Source organism: Mustela lutreola, chromosome 10 (assembly GCF_030435805.1).
Source record: "Mustela lutreola isolate mMusLut2 chromosome 10, mMusLut2.pri, whole genome shotgun sequence".
NCBI classification, from domain to species: Eukaryota; Metazoa; Chordata; class Mammalia; order Carnivora; family Mustelidae; genus Mustela; species Mustela lutreola.
This window is the reverse complement of record NC_081299.1, coordinates 16841481-16856796: the sequence shown is the minus strand read 5'-3', so window position 1 is coordinate 16856796 and position 15316 is coordinate 16841481. Positions and strand designations below refer to the sequence as shown.

The 15316-nt window shown below is 36.8% G+C and overlaps 1 protein-coding gene across 5 annotated transcripts in view; it reads left to right on the top strand.

Moving 5' to 3' along the window:
• The window catches only part of HNRNPR (heterogeneous nuclear ribonucleoprotein R), a 33938-nt gene extending 21114 nt beyond the window's left edge, over positions 1 to 12824 (top strand). For 3 of the 5 annotated variants that reach the window (XM_059138471.1, XM_059138467.1, XM_059138469.1), the window contains 5 exons: positions 1388 to 1525; positions 4200 to 4412; positions 9146 to 9295; positions 11280 to 11401; positions 11540 to 12824. In XM_059138471.1, the coding sequence (XP_058994454.1) occupies positions 1388 to 1525; positions 4200 to 4412; positions 9146 to 9295; positions 11280 to 11401; positions 11540 to 12152 (1236 nt within the window). In that variant the 3' untranslated portion in view covers positions 12153 to 12824. The remainder of the gene's footprint in view (positions 1 to 1387; positions 1526 to 4199; positions 4413 to 9145; positions 9296 to 11279; positions 11402 to 11539) is intronic. The other 2 variants (XM_059138470.1, XM_059138472.1) reach the window with 1 other exon arrangement.
• Positions 12825 to 15316: the final 2492 nt, after the last annotated feature.

The following is a 15316-nucleotide window of genomic DNA, read 5'->3' as shown; positions in this document are numbered from 1 at the left end:
TTCTGTTACTTATTAGATTGGTTAGTATCTAAAGTTTCATTTGATATTTGGCTTCTGCCATTCTCTCTTTGGATTTTAGGCAAAAAAAAAAAGATGTGAATTGTTACTATTAAACTTTAGGACAAGATTCTTAAAAATGTAATGAAAGCTGGGATGGATTCTGGGGGACATAACGGGGTGACAGGGACTTTTAGGACACAGTTCAGGAAATTATCTGAGACTTTTATTTTTATCACAACCTAATCATACAATTTATTGTCTGAGTATATGCCTGTTCTTCTCTGTATTTTGTTTTCAGACCCTCCAGTCTTCTCTGTCTTCAGTCTTTCTTCTTTTTTACGATTTTTTAGTCCATCTTCTGTAATCTAGTAATTTTCTTTTACCCTTTGTATGTAGTAGTCAATAGTACTGCTGTAGTAGTAGTTGTTGTAACAGTTCTGCATATGAGAAATACCTTCTTACCTGTGTTGGTACACCCATCTCAGGAACTTAAAATAACCATGTCATTGTTTCTGCATGCTCTTTCCAGACATTTAAAAGCCTCACTTAGTCTAGTTTCAGGCCTTCTGGAATGGGTACCTCTTTCACCAGGGCTTTTTGTTCTATTAATCGCTTCTAAATTCGTTCCATTCTAGCTTGACCCAGATTTTAGTTTTTATTAAGAACTTTTCCTTCCAACATGTTCTTATTGAGAAAATTTCAAAGCTTCATTTCCTAATTTTTGGCAACCTATAGGTGATTTTTATTTTTTAATAATCATGTATCTTTTAGTAGGCTAATGGGTAAGTAATGTTAAAGTCAAGGAATCTGAAGTTTATCAAAGAAACTATCTTCATAGTGATTTAAATAAAGCCTTTAAAAATTTCCTATCATTTCATATAATTTTGAAGGTATTGTATTTGCTGTGCAGTTTAAAACTTTTCCTGTTTTGATTTAGAATACTGTGTTTTGTGTAGAATATGAAATTCTTCTGAATTTCTTCTTATTGATTATACTTAGTTGTTAACTATTGTTTTGCTTTTGGCTTATCTGTATCTAATTTTATCTCCAAGGATCCTGAATGATCAGTCTTGGGTACTTTTTCTGAAATTCTCTGGAAAATTTTTCAGATAGATAACATTGAAATATGACATAAGGTATTTTAAAAAATAGTGAATAACTCGGTCCTTTATATCCAGAAGAGCAGTGAAAATTAACAGAACCAAACTAAGATGAGAGACTGTAACAAGTTTTAAAATACACATTTTTATAATGGTAAGCGTGAGGGAACTTGGTGAGTTTGTGAAGCAGGAAGTGTTTGACCTTATATTGTTGAGTTTTTTAGAGTGAGACAATTGTCCTGAGTTTGGGATGGTTGTGGGGTATCTGGTTCTTTTCTTCCTTGCAGTGTGACAGCTATGAAATTCGCCCTGGTAAACACCTTGGAGTGTGCATTTCTGTGGCAAACAACAGGCTTTTTGTTGGATCAATTCCGAAGAATAAGACTAAAGAAAACATTCTGGAAGAATTCAGTAAAGTCACAGGTAAAACAAAAATGTATTTAGTAGAAGTTAGTTTTGGGAAATCTGTGGTGCTATTTATAAGTACCAAGAAAGAGAAGTGTATATTAATCTAAAAATGCAAATCTTCAGTGTCTAAATTGCCTCCTTTCTGCTTTACAGTAGTTTGGTCTAAGCATGTTCCCCATGTTCCCTTATATCCTTAATTTCTTGGAATGTCCCCTTACTTCTGTGCCTTCATTGCTCCTTAGCTTTTGCCAGAGTCTTTGCCTGGTAGCCCTTCAGTAAAGGCTTCCCAGCATTCAGCGTGCTTTAGGGCCAAGAGGCTGCGAGTTTTTCTCCTCCTCCTCCTCCCTGTTGCCTTGTCTAGAAATTTCCGATTCTAAATCCATAGAATTGATTGAGAAGTACATTTTACATCACAGGTCTGTATATATTTATAACTGAAACAAAGTTCAACAAAACTTATAATTTCACTTATTTTACATGATTTTAGTGTTATCTTTCCTGTTCCATTTCATTTGTCTTAAACATGGGTAAAGATCAACTCAGTCTAGCTATGGTTTAAAAAACACTGATTTAGACCATTACTTCCCCTCATAAAAGTCATGGTTTTTTGTCCTCCAGATAAACCGTCCTTTCTCCTCCCTTGATGCTGTCATCCGTTGTTCGTCTCGATTCAGTCTTTCATTAATTGAAGATTGCTTTTGGCTCAGAGTCTTTCTCTTCTGCCCTAAGTTGACTTATTTTTGTAGTACCTTTAACATGTACACGGATGACCGTCCAGGCCCCTAGCCTCCTAGTTTCATGACCACCTCATTTCCAGTTCTCTATTTCCGCTCCCCCCACATCCTGATCATGTTCTGGATCTTGCTGCCAGAAATTCTGCCCACTCCAAAGTCTTGATTTTCTAGCGTTCTACTTTGTAACCACTGCCACTCTCCATCACACTCGTGTTGGTCACATGCTCCAAATGGCGCAGTTCTTTGCCCTCATCACTTTATTACCTTTCGGCTCCTTTCTGGCTTCTTACCCGTGTATTCATTCCTTCAGCAGGTGTTTGTCCAGTGCCTGTTAAAGCGGTGGCATTGTGTTATGCGCTGGGATACAGTGGTGAATAAGATCTGTTTTCTGCCCTTGTAGAGCTTACATTCTGGGAAAGGAGTAACACAAAAAACTAAAGAAATATTTACACATTGTGGTAAGCACTGAGAAGAGCAAAATAAGAGATACTTAGCTAGAGAATAGCTATTATCCCCGTTTTGATGTTTATGGAAGGCTTTTCTGATAACATGACATTTCGGGCAAGACCTGAAGAATGAGGAGGATGTAGCAGACAAAGAACAGAGGACTGTGCATTCCAGCAGAACAACACATGCCAAGTCTCCGAAGCAAGAAAGATCTTGGTGTATTATAGGAACTGAGAGAATGCCAGTGTTGTTAAAATTACTGTAGAGTTAAGGGTAGAATTAGATGAAGTAGGCACAGCTTTTGTGGACCTTATAAGAAGTTTAGATTTAATTTTTGTAGAATGAGAAAGTGTTTAAAGATCTCAAGCAGGGAGTAACATCTGTTTCATGTTTACGGAATATTATCTCTACTGCCATATGGGTAATGGTTTAGAGGGGCTTAAGAGTAGAAGTTAATCAATTAGTTGAGGCTATTACAGTAGTTTGGATAGAAGATTGGACGAGGGTAATAGCTGTGAAGGTGGAAAGAAGTAGATGGGCTCTGAATTGAGTAGGGGAGTAAAGGAAAGAAAGTAATGGAAGGAAATCAAGAAAGAGTCGTCAAGTTCTGGCTTGAGAACCAGGAGATGGTCCTATTTATTAGATAGGGAAGTAGAGAAGACACATTTGGGGAGTGGTAACTGTGATTTTGGACATGCTAAATTTGAAATGTCTTTAAGTCTGGATTAGAAATAAAATGTAAGCATTCTTAAGGATATAGATAGCTTCTAAAAGTACAGACTAGCTGATACAACCTAGAAACAACATATGTGGAAAGATGAGAACACAGGACTAAGACCGGAGGGACACCAATATTTAGCAATCATTTTTTTTTTTTTTTAGATTTTATTTATTTGTTTGAGAGAGAGCATGAGAGATTCAGCATGAGCTGGGGGTGAGGGGCAGAGGAAGAGGGAGAGAGAAGCAGACTCCCCGCCGAGCAGGGAGCTTGACGTGGGGCATGATCCCAGGACCTCGGGACCACGGCCTGAGCTGAAGGCAGACACTTAACAGAGCCACCCAGGTGCCCCAGCAATCATTTTCATTCTTGGTAAAAGCAGTAACTTTTAAGTTAGAGCCAAGGATGATTTTTGGTCATGATTACTTGTTTGAATGTAAATTCCTTTGAATTTATATCAGTAATTTGGTTTTTAAATTCCTTGGTTTCGTAAATTGTAAGGTCTTGTTATAGCAAACACTCTAAACCATGGTATCATGTTCTATATCAGAATACAGTAACTGGACCTGTTGCTTATGGCTGTACCCTCAGGACCCTGAAAAATTTAAAAAGGAACGTAAAATACTGTTTCACAATCCATATCTAACAATGCTGATTTAATTGTCTAATAGGTAATTAGGGAATCATTTTGAGGCTTCTTCAATATTTTTTGCTCTTCGGCAAGTGGATTTAGGTCTGCCTGACCGCTAGATGTGTGGTGGATGCTTTTGGCTTATATATCTGGCTGTTGGTTTAACAGAGGGTTTGGTGGACGTTATTCTCTATCATCAACCCGATGACAAAAAGAAGAATCGGGGGTTCTGCTTCCTTGAATATGAGGATCACAAGTCAGCAGCACAAGCCAGACGCCGGCTGATGAGTGGAAAAGTAAAAGTATGGGGAAATGTAGTTACAGTTGAATGGGCTGACCCTGTGGAAGAACCAGATCCAGAAGTCATGGCTAAGGTAAATGCAGTTGCTTGGGATGGGGGTGAGATGATTATTTAAATTTTGTACTCCGATAAAGCTCAACTTTTAAAAGTTATATGATAAATACAGTTTATAGCTCTTGATCTTAATTCTAGAATCTGCTTTAATACCAAACTTAACAGTCTGTCTTGGTATCTAGAAATTTCTGTTAATCATCCCTTTTCCTGGAGATTAAATGTGCAAAAGGAACTGAAGTGAAATTGGTTTAAGTATGGCCATCAGCCTTGAGAATTTGTTCAGTGCTAGGAGCTAGGAAGGAGACAGAGTTTTAAAAAAAAGAGGTCTTATTGAATATAGACAGAAGTAATGTTTTTTGGAGATTATGAATTGCAGTCTTCATTGACCATAGTAAGACTTTTATTACATGGCTGTTGATAATTTATTTAGATTTATAGCTGATTTTTCTATTTCTTTTTTTTAATTTATTGATTAAGTTCCCTTAAGACTGTTGTCTCCATGAAGAAAGGCAGAGGGTTATCGTGTTTGCTCTTGTGTGGTGGTGGCAAAATATGCATGGCAGATCCTGTGTAGGCCCTCACTTTCCTCCTAAGCCTTATACTTCTGTTGCCATGATCCCTGCCTGGTAAATAATGGTGCCATGAGGCTCAATTGTTAGGCTTTCCCTTCGGGTGACTGTTGGAATTGAAGGGACTCATCAGAGTTGCATCTCTGCTGATCTTAGTGAATTTCTGAGTATTTTGGTGTGTCTCTTCCCTTCTTGGTGAGGCAGCAACTCTGTAATGACCATAAATTGGTAGTTGAATTCTCCTAGACTGGGAAATCTTCCTCTAAAGCTTTTTATTCCAGGTTTTGAGCAAGTCCTCTTCACTCCAATTAGTTTGGAGGAGAGCCCTAGTTTATACTTGTGTGAACAGGTTTTATAGGCAAAGTCGTCTTTGGGTTAGAGAAGAACCACAGAGAATGAACCAGAGAGGCTCTCAGATGTGCTGCTCAGTGTCCTTGTATTCCTTGAATGGATTTGTGTTAAGGAAAGGGACTAGGAATTTAAATAGCTCTGATTTTTTTTAATTTTTATTTTTTACTAACTTGATTTTAATTCTATTTGTTTCTTCTATTACAATTAATTGTGACTTTGGGCAAACCTATTGAACTTGGATGTCCTCTATTTTATTAGAGTTGAATAAATCTCTTAAGCATCCTTACACTTTGGAACTGCCTTGTAGAAACAGTAGAGTTTGTATTGCTTTTTCTGTAAAAACATGTTTAAAATAGCAGTATAGATATATTACACATTATAAGAGGTGAATAAAATTCACAGAGAATCTGAAGGTAGTTTGGCTGGTGATTTGTTCAACACTTTTCACATACCTCTTAATAACCTTTTAGATTGAAGTGCATCCTAAACTTTATAGGGTTAGAAAACCTCAACATTTTATTCTAGGAACTATTCTTCCTAGATCATAAACAACATTCAGAATGAAAAAGAGGACTCTATAAACTTGAGTAACACCGACTGAGTAAATTTGATTGACTAATATTGATTCCTTTATTGTTTTCTAAAGTGGAGGGTGGGTGCTCTACCCTTCTGCTGTTAACATTATCAGTGTTCTAATTCATTTAAGATTTTTTTGCCAAGTTGGGTCAGTTTTATAATCAACCGAAACCTAAGAGCCTATATTTCTTAAAGGGACTTTTTTCTGTTGAATGTTTTAAACACACTTTCAACGAGTAATTTTTATATCGTATGTTTTGGTTTCATCTTGAAAAAGAAAAAAAGATCTGTGTTGAGTTTAAAAAAAAAAAAAAAAAAAAGAACCAACTGAGAGGCCTGCATAATGTTGAGTTTGACCTCTGTGACAACACTGTGAAAATCAAGAGGGTAGAGATGGAGGTGGACAGTGGTAGAGTCCCCCCACCTTGAAGTAATACCTTCCCCCAAATAATTTTATTCATATATCCTTTATCTGAGGAAACAGTTTATTCACCGGATGTGTTAATTTTCTTCTTTGAATAGGTAATAGAATTCCTTAGTTCAAAAATCAAAATTACACAGAAAGGTGTAGATTAAAGAAGTCCTACCTCGGCATGCTTGGGTGGCTCAGTCGGTTAAGTGGCTGCCTTCAACTCGGGTCATGATCCCAGGGTCCTGGGATCCAGCCCCACATCGGGCTCCCAGCTCCGTGGAGAGTTTGCTTCTCCCTCTCCCTCTGCTCGCTGCTCTGTCTACTTGTGCTTTCTCTGTATCTCTCTGTCAAATAAATAAATTAAATATTAAAAAAAAAAAAGTCCAACCTCTACCTAGCTGCATCTACTGTGTTCCCTCGTTCCCAGTACACACCCAGTTTTCGTAGTCTCTGGTTTATTCTTGTGGTATTTCCTTAGACAGATACAGGCAAATACGAGTATTCTTACTTTCCTGACTTTTTACATGATGGATACAGGTAACCTGCATTCACTGATCTATATGTGCTTTATTCAGTATCCTAGTTCATGAGCTCTAAGGTGGTATATCACTATTGTGTGTACCAGTAAGAAGTTACTAAATTTTGCCAATTAAATTTTGAAACAGTGCTTGCATGTCACATTAACTGTAAGTTGGATTCCCATTTCAGAGATGTAAAAAAGGAAAAAAATGTCTTACCAACAATGTGTCTTGGTGGTTTCTTCATATCTGCTCTTGGAGCATGTCCTCATTTTTTATGGCTACATAATGTTCCATTGTGTGGGTATGCTATATTGTATTCAGCTGGTTGGGCAGAGTTTCTAATCTTTTATTGTAACAATATTATAGTGAATGAGCTTGTATCTTGTCAGTTGATAAAAGTGCAGATATAGCTATAGGGTAGATTCTCAGAGATAGAATTGTGGGCCACAGAGAACATGCATCTGCAATTATTATAAAATATTTTTGTATTATTGTAAAATGTTGCCATATTTCCCTGTACTGTTTTATCCTCCCACCAGCAAAATACAAGAGGCCCACTTTCCTCATCCTTGTCAAAATTGTAATATTTTTGGATTTTACCAGTCTGGTAAATGGTGTATCTCAAAGCTGTTATGATTTACTTCTCTCACTATGCATGGATTTAAGTTTTTAATATGTTGAAGGGCCATTTGTGTCTCTTTGTATGAACCTTGTATTCATGAATTTTGCATGTCTTTTATTCAGTTTTCCATTGAGCTTTTTCTTATTTTCTGGATCTGATATTTAAAAAATAGAGGTTAACTCTTTGTGATAGAAGTCATTTGTCTTTTGGCTCCACTTCTGGCATTTTTGCCATGTGAAAGCCATTTATTTCTAGTAGTGAATTCTGCCACTCCTTTACATAATAGCTTTTATTTTATTTTAAGATTGTATTTATTTATTTGACAGAGAGAGATCACAAGTAGGCAGAGAGGCAGACAGAGAAAGAGGGGGAAGCAGGCTCCCTGCTGAGCAGAGAGCCCAATGCAGGCCTTGATCCCAGGACCCTTGGAATCATGATCTGAGCAGAAGGCAGCCGCTTAACCCACTGAGCCACTCAGGCACCCCTATAATAGCTTCTAAATTATAAAGCCTTCCTTGGAGCAATGTTATGTAAAGGAATTATCTTTATCTTTCTTTCTTTCCTTCAATATTGTATTTATTTGACAGAGGGAGAGAGAGCACGTGGGCAAGCACAGGCGGGGGAGTGGCAGCAGAGGGAGAGGAAGAGTGGGGCTCAATCCCAGGACCCTTGGATCAGGGTCTGTGTGGAAGGCAGACGGTTAGCCATCTAAGCCATCCAGGAGCCCCACCTTTATTTTCTTTTAATATTTTTCAGACTTTCCCCATCTCCATCTCCACCCCTTTTTAAATTTTTGATCTATTTGGAGTTTACCCTGGTATGTAGTCTGAGGTATGAATCCAACTTTTTTTTTTTCCCAACTTTTTTTTTTTTTAAGATTTTATTTTTTTTAAGTAATCCTTACACCCAGCGTGGGGCTCGAGCTCACAATCCTGAGATCAAGAGTCAGTCACATGCCCCTCTGACTGAGCCAGCCAGGCACCCCCAACTTTTAGTTTTATCCAGGTGAACACTATGCTGTTTCAGTGATTTAAGCATTATAGTTTGTTATATCTGGTAGGGCTAGTCTCCCAATTTTTTTTTTTTCTGACTCTTCTTGTTTATTTTTTCATATGAACTTTAGAATTAGCTTAATTACTCAGTTCTGCAGGGAGCAAAACCCCAAAACATGTTGTTTCAGTTGGTACTCAGGGACCTATTAAATTTGTGAATTAACTTAATAATTATCTCTTGGTTCCTTGAAGGTTCTCTTCACAGTGTTAGTACTTTATTTTTATTTATTTTTTTAGAATTTATTTTTAAAGATTTTATTTATTTGACACAGAGAGAGAGAGTGAGCACAAGGTGGGGGCAGCAGAGGGAGAGGGAGAAGCAGGCTCCCTACTGAGCGGAGAGCCCAATGTGGGGCTCAATCCCAGGACCCCGGGATCATGAACTGAGCCAAAGGCAGGCACTTAACCGACTAAGCCACCCAGGTGCCCCAGTGCTAGTTACAGGGCAGGAGAAGGAACCAATAATCTATATAAATTGGTAACTGATGATAATTTTCTTGGCAATTTTTATACCTTCTGTGATGCACCTTTATTATTTAATGTTTTTGAGAAGGAAAGCCTGTGGTGAAGTTAGGAAGAAATACTTTAATGTAAGACTTCAGCAAAAAATTAGTAGCCAATGCCATTTTTTTTATATTTGTTGTATTAGGTGAAGGTTTTATTTGTGAGAAACTTGGCTACTACAGTGACAGAAGAAATATTGGAAAAGTCATTTTCTGAATTTGGAAAACTCGAACGAGTGAAGAAGTTGAAAGATTATGCGTTTGTTCATTTTGAAGACAGAGGAGCAGCTGTTAAGGTAGAAATTTGAAGTTTTGCTTCTTGATATTTGAATTTTGTTGTTGAGACTTGCTAAACACATAAAATGACTTTAAAAAACTGAAATAAAATTGGTTTTCAGCTTTTGCCGAACTCTGGAACTTACTTTTAATAATCTGTGAAGTGGTAGTAGTGTAACAGGTAAGATTTCATATTTCAAAGCCTGATTATTACTAACTGGGTTTGTGACTTCAGGCAAGTTATTTTTAATCTCTATATTGTTTTTGTAAGCCTGATATTTGATAGCATGATGCCCTGGAAATATTATAAGGTGTAGGAATTAGCTGCTGTAAATGGTAAATAGGTAATGAATTGTATTACATTTGCTTTGTTTACCTTACTTTGTAGATCTGTGAAAGACCAGAGCAGTGTATAGATAATTATACAATAATAGATAATTATACAATAATTATACAATAATAGATAATTATAACAATAATTATATTGTTTTCAATATAATTTACACATTTGTGGAATTCTAGTTGTATTAGCTGTGTTGCTGGTTTCAGGAGTTGTTAGAGATACTTCTTGCATATGATAGTCAATTTGATGATAGTAATGAAAAGTGTGAAAGCATTTTGTGTGGTGGCTAGAGAGGAAAACCTGAATACCTGCGCTGTTTTCTGCCAATAGTGGATCAGCAGTATCTTCCATGTGAATTGGTAGTTTCTTGTTCCTCTCACCTTCCCCAATTGGGGAGAGAAGACAAAACACCTAACAGAAGTTTTTTATTTGGGAAGGTAGGTCGAGAATCCTAAGTGACTCACTCAGGCCTGGTCCTCCTTCGGCGTGGTCTGTTGGAGTGGGGCCCCCTCTAATTTGAGCAGTTTCTGTTTCCTGCCCAGGATATTTGCTTTAAAGTATGCCTTATAGAATCTTTGTATTAGTTAGAATTTTATGGTTTGCTTTTTGATGAAAGCTAATTAGTGAGACAGCATTGCTTATAAAATTCACAGCTTAGTGCAGAATTTAATGCTTGGTTTCTGAAATTGCCAGTGGTATGAAACACGGATAACTAATTTATACCTTCTGAGTATTGCTTCTCATTCAGTTGTTATTAAATAACTCGTCTCTAATTAAAAAGAAGTATAAAAACTGGTAGGGGGGTTTGCCAGAGAGGTCTGTGAAATTTCAAAATGTGTCAGCAATTGGGAAGCTTCTGTGGACTTAGTTGCTTTAGGTGAAGTGCGTGGTCATGGGGAGCACTTAGCAGGTAGAGGAAGACTGAGGTCATCTTTGTCTAGTTGCTTGTAAATCTCTGAATGTTCTTTATGGATAGAGCGTTTTATTCTGTTTGTCCAGAGCGGAAAAGATTGTGTAGGGAAGCAGAAAGGCTGTGGCAAGGAGGTGTGACATTTTGTTACTGAGTTACTTGAACTTGGATGTATGGCAGAGGCTATTCAGTGGAACAACACAGATAAAGGACTAGAGGGTAGGATGCTTTCGATTACTGCTCTGCCGGTGAATCCTCAAGGCTTCATTAGTCTGTGCCTGTTCTAGGTGAAGTGTTGTGGGGGGAACCTAGGCATTTTTTGGTCAGTATCTTGTTCATTTTTACTGATCACCTCATTCAGTAACCCATTTGTCTTTCAGATCTTTAAGATTTTTATGGAAGAGCAGTTTCAGATTTACATGTTGAATGCCATGTTTTTATTTTAAAATTTGAGTCTTGGAAAGTTTGTGTTAATTACGGCATTTCCCAGATGTAGATTTGCTTTTTTGTTACGGCTCAACCTTGAGGGGTTAGTTATTTGGAATTAAGGAGCAGTGATAGGTGGCTCTGGAAGTCCTTCCAGCTTTTTAAATATAAGAGTAGGACATTAGTTTTGTTTTCAATATAATTTACACATAAGAAGGTAAGATTGAAGGAAATAAATACTTTGTATTGGGTATGTCTATATAATTATGTCTTAAAGTTCTGTTTTTACAGGTAAAATAAATTTTATTTTTGTAATTTTGTGTAGGCCATGGATGAAATGAATGGCAAGGAGATAGAAGGGGAAGAAATTGAAATAGTCTTAGCCAAGCCACCAGACAAGAAAAGGAAAGAGCGCCAAGCTGCTAGACAGGCTTCCAGAAGCACTGCGTGAGTCTACATTTTAGTAAATACATCTCTGAACAAAGAATAAGTTGGTAATAGAGATCAACTTAATAAAAAAATTCAGGAATAGACTTGAAGCAAGCTAATTTGTTTTTTTCTTTTCTCCCTTCCCTCCATTGCTAGGTATGAAGATTATTACTATCACCCTCCTCCTCGTATGCCACCTCCAATTAGAGGTCGGGGTCGTGGTGGGGGGAGAGGTGGATATGGCTACCCTCCAGATTACTATGGCTACGAAGATTACTATGATGATTACTATGGTTATGATTATCACGACTATCGTGGAGGCTATGAAGATCCCTACTACGGCTATGATGATGGCTATGCAGTAAGAGGAAGAGGAGGAGGAAGGGGAGGGCGAGGTGCTCCACCACCACCAAGGGGGCGGGGAGCACCACCTCCAAGAGGTAGAGCTGGCTATTCACAGAGGGGGGCACCTTTGGGACCACCAAGAGGCTCTAGGGGTGGTAGAGGGGGTCCTGCACAACAGCAGAGAGGCCGTGGTTCCCGTGGATCTCGGGGCAATCGTGGGGGCAATGTAGGAGGCAAGAGAAAGGCAGATGGGTACAACCAACCTGATTCCAAGCGCCGTCAGACCAACAACCAACAGAACTGGGGTTCCCAACCCATCGCTCAGCAGCCGCTTCAGCAAGGTGGTGACTATTCTGGTAACTATGGTTACAATAATGACAACCAGGAATTTTATCAGGATACTTATGGGCAACAGTGGAAATAGACAAGTGAGGGCTTGAAAATGATATTGGCAAGATCCGATTGGCTCTAGATCTACATTCTTCAAAAAAAAATTGGCTTAACTGTTTCATCTTTAAGTAGCAGTTTGCTGCCATTTGTATTGGGCTGAAGAAATCACTATTGTATATATACTCAAGTCTTTTTATTTTTTTTCCTCTTTTCATAAATGCTCTTGGACATTATTGGGCTTGCAGAGTTCCCTTATTCTGGGGGTTACAATGCTTTTATCGTTTCAGGCTTCATTTTAGCTTCAAAAACAAGCTGAGCACACTGTTAAATCATGATTTTGCAGAACCTTTGGTTTTGGACAGTTTCATTTTTTTGGATTTGGGATAGATTACATAGGAGTATGGAGTATGCTGTAAATAAAAATCCAAGCTAGTGCTTTGTCTTAGTAGTTTTAAGAAATTAAAGCAAACAAATTTAAGTTTTCTTGTATTGAAAATAACCTATGATTGTATGTTTTGCATTCCTAGAAGTAGGTTAACTGTGTTTTTAAATTGTTATAACTTCACACCTTTTTGAAATCTGCCCTACAAAATTTGTTTGGCTTAAACGTCAAAGCCGTGACAATTTGTTCTTTGATGTGATTGTATTTCCAATTTCTTGTTCATGTAAGATTTCAATAAAACTAAAAAATCTATTCAAAACATTACCTATTTCAAATTCAATTGTGTCCTAAAACATTATTTTATTCGTAATCCTTTGCAAGGAATATTGTTTTCAAATTATAACTGCCTATGTGAGTGATCAAATTCATGCAAATTTTCTTGTCTATTCCAATATGTATCGTGGCTATCAGACTGAGGATTAGTCTAAATTCTAGTATTTATTCCAAATCGCACTTTATTGATTGGTGTTCTCTCATAGTCTCTTCTAATTTTGAAATTTTATCCTTTATTTTTATAAAAACGGGTTCAGAGGCTTTTGAACATTCTTGCAGGCATTGGATAATCTGCGTTAAGTAGAATGGGGTTGGGGAAGCAGACTGCAATTTATTTTTGACCCACATTCTTTCTATAAAGGATAATTTGTTGTCTGAAGACCTTATTTGCTGGATAAGTGAATGTATAACAGGAAAAAATGCTAGTACTGTGGCGTCAATTGCACTGCGGACTAAATTTAAATTGTAGTGTACCTAATCGTGACTACCACTTCAGTTACTGGTTTAGGAATATAATTTCCTATTGCTACGTAAATTTGCTTTGAGAAGCACTCGTGCCTTATAAGAGAGGCGTAAAAATATCCACTAGTCATACCTTCTGACTTTCTGTTAATATCTCTTTTATTTTTTTACTACCCTCCTGGCTAAATTTTTGTTGGCCAAGTTATAACATTTATTTCCCTGTTTCCTTTAGAAATTCTGAATTATTATAATGACAGTTTTGCTCGAGAGTAAGAGGAACAAAAGAATCCAAACTTGACAGTGCAGAAATGTCTGGATCACATTCAAATTACCATAAAATTTTCTCTTCCGTTTTACTCTTAGGTGGGTCTAAAATGCTTTAAATTGTAAAAATAAGCCACTTAGGGAGGAATTAAAATGATCACATCTTTATTTTGTGTTTTGTTCCTGTTTGGTGTCTTTTATGACAGCAGTGGTAGATCTCAGGACCGTAAGCCACTTAGTTCCTTATGAGCGTGCTTAGATTGTGTTTTGAGTTTCATGGCTTCTCTCTTGATTTCAAGTAAGAAAATTAGTATTTACTGATGAAAGTCTATATTTATCTCTCTTTAAGAGTACACTTACTATGTAGTTCAGTAAGTTAAAAGACCTTATTAATATTCCTTTTGTTTTTGGAAATTAATAAAGGAATTATGTAGTCTGTCCCAAATTAACATGGGTATTTACTTGGTAAAGCTTAGATACAGTAGTTTTTCTTATGCCCATGTATGTAAGTAAAGACACCAAACATTCTTTAAACGCTGCTTTTAAACTTTGAAAATACAATTTGTAGTGATTGTAAGTCTAACTTAGACTTAAATCCTGATTTTTCTGGGGAAGAAGAAAGCATCTACAAGTAAAATTTGATTTGTTTGTATTTCTTTAAAATTAGATGTTACCAGAGACAAAGTTAATCATGAGGCAAATTAGGAATGGGTAAAGAAGTGATTCTGAAAAAGTAATTGATTGGGCTTCCCCTTCCCCTAAAATATAAACCCTAGCAAAAACATAAGACTAAATCTTGGGTTCCATGAAAAAATCCTTTCCTCTAGTTGCAGATAATATTTTACTCTCACCTATTAAAATATGTCTAAGAGATGTCCCCTAATAATTGCTTTATAGGGTTTTTGTAGCTATTTTGTTTCTCAGAAAAACACAACTTTTTGAACATTAAGTCTCACTTCAGAGCTTTTTCCCTTGTTGAATCTTGTAAACTCCTGCTGTAGCAGCATGCAGAGAAAATAGATTTGGAGCTTAACTTTTCACAGATATAAACCTAACAATCTAATACATAAGCCTGAAAAATGTCCATTCAGGAGGTCTTTATTTTAGATTTTCATTAGGTGCTTTATCTTAATGAATTTTTTTAACGAGTTCTGGGAAATTTCATTCCCTGCTCTTGTGCCATCTTTTTTGTTCCCCAACCTAATTCATTTGCTTTACTTACGAGCCTGCTACAGTAATGTGTGTTGGGAAATATATTTACTTCATATTGAGGCCAACCTCTTCTTTGTAGGTACCTTCCTAAGACTGACCTAAACATACCCCTTCCCCCTAATGGAATGCTAATTTTTATTTGATCACTCATTTATAGCAGTTGCTTAAATGTATGTATTTAAATGACAGTGTTTTAATTTTTTTAAAGCAAAAAAGTTTTAATAAGTTGCCAGATTTCTCATAAATCCAAGTTTATTTGATCAATTGATATGGAAATTGAGTTGCTACGGTTCTGTAGTTAGTTTTTTTAAGCAGAGTTCAGCATAATGGTTTTTGTTTTCTTAGTTACTGGGGTTATTCTGCATAAGAAAGCCCAATGCTTTCTGTTAAAAGACAATTTTTCTCTCATTTGAAATCTGACTTAGGAGGTGAACCCTCTTTTTAAAAAGATTAGCATGCATCAAAATAAATTCTATTTTAAATTCCAAAAGAGAAGGGACATAAAATTCCATTCCTAGCATAAAGCCACATAATATTCTGGAAAC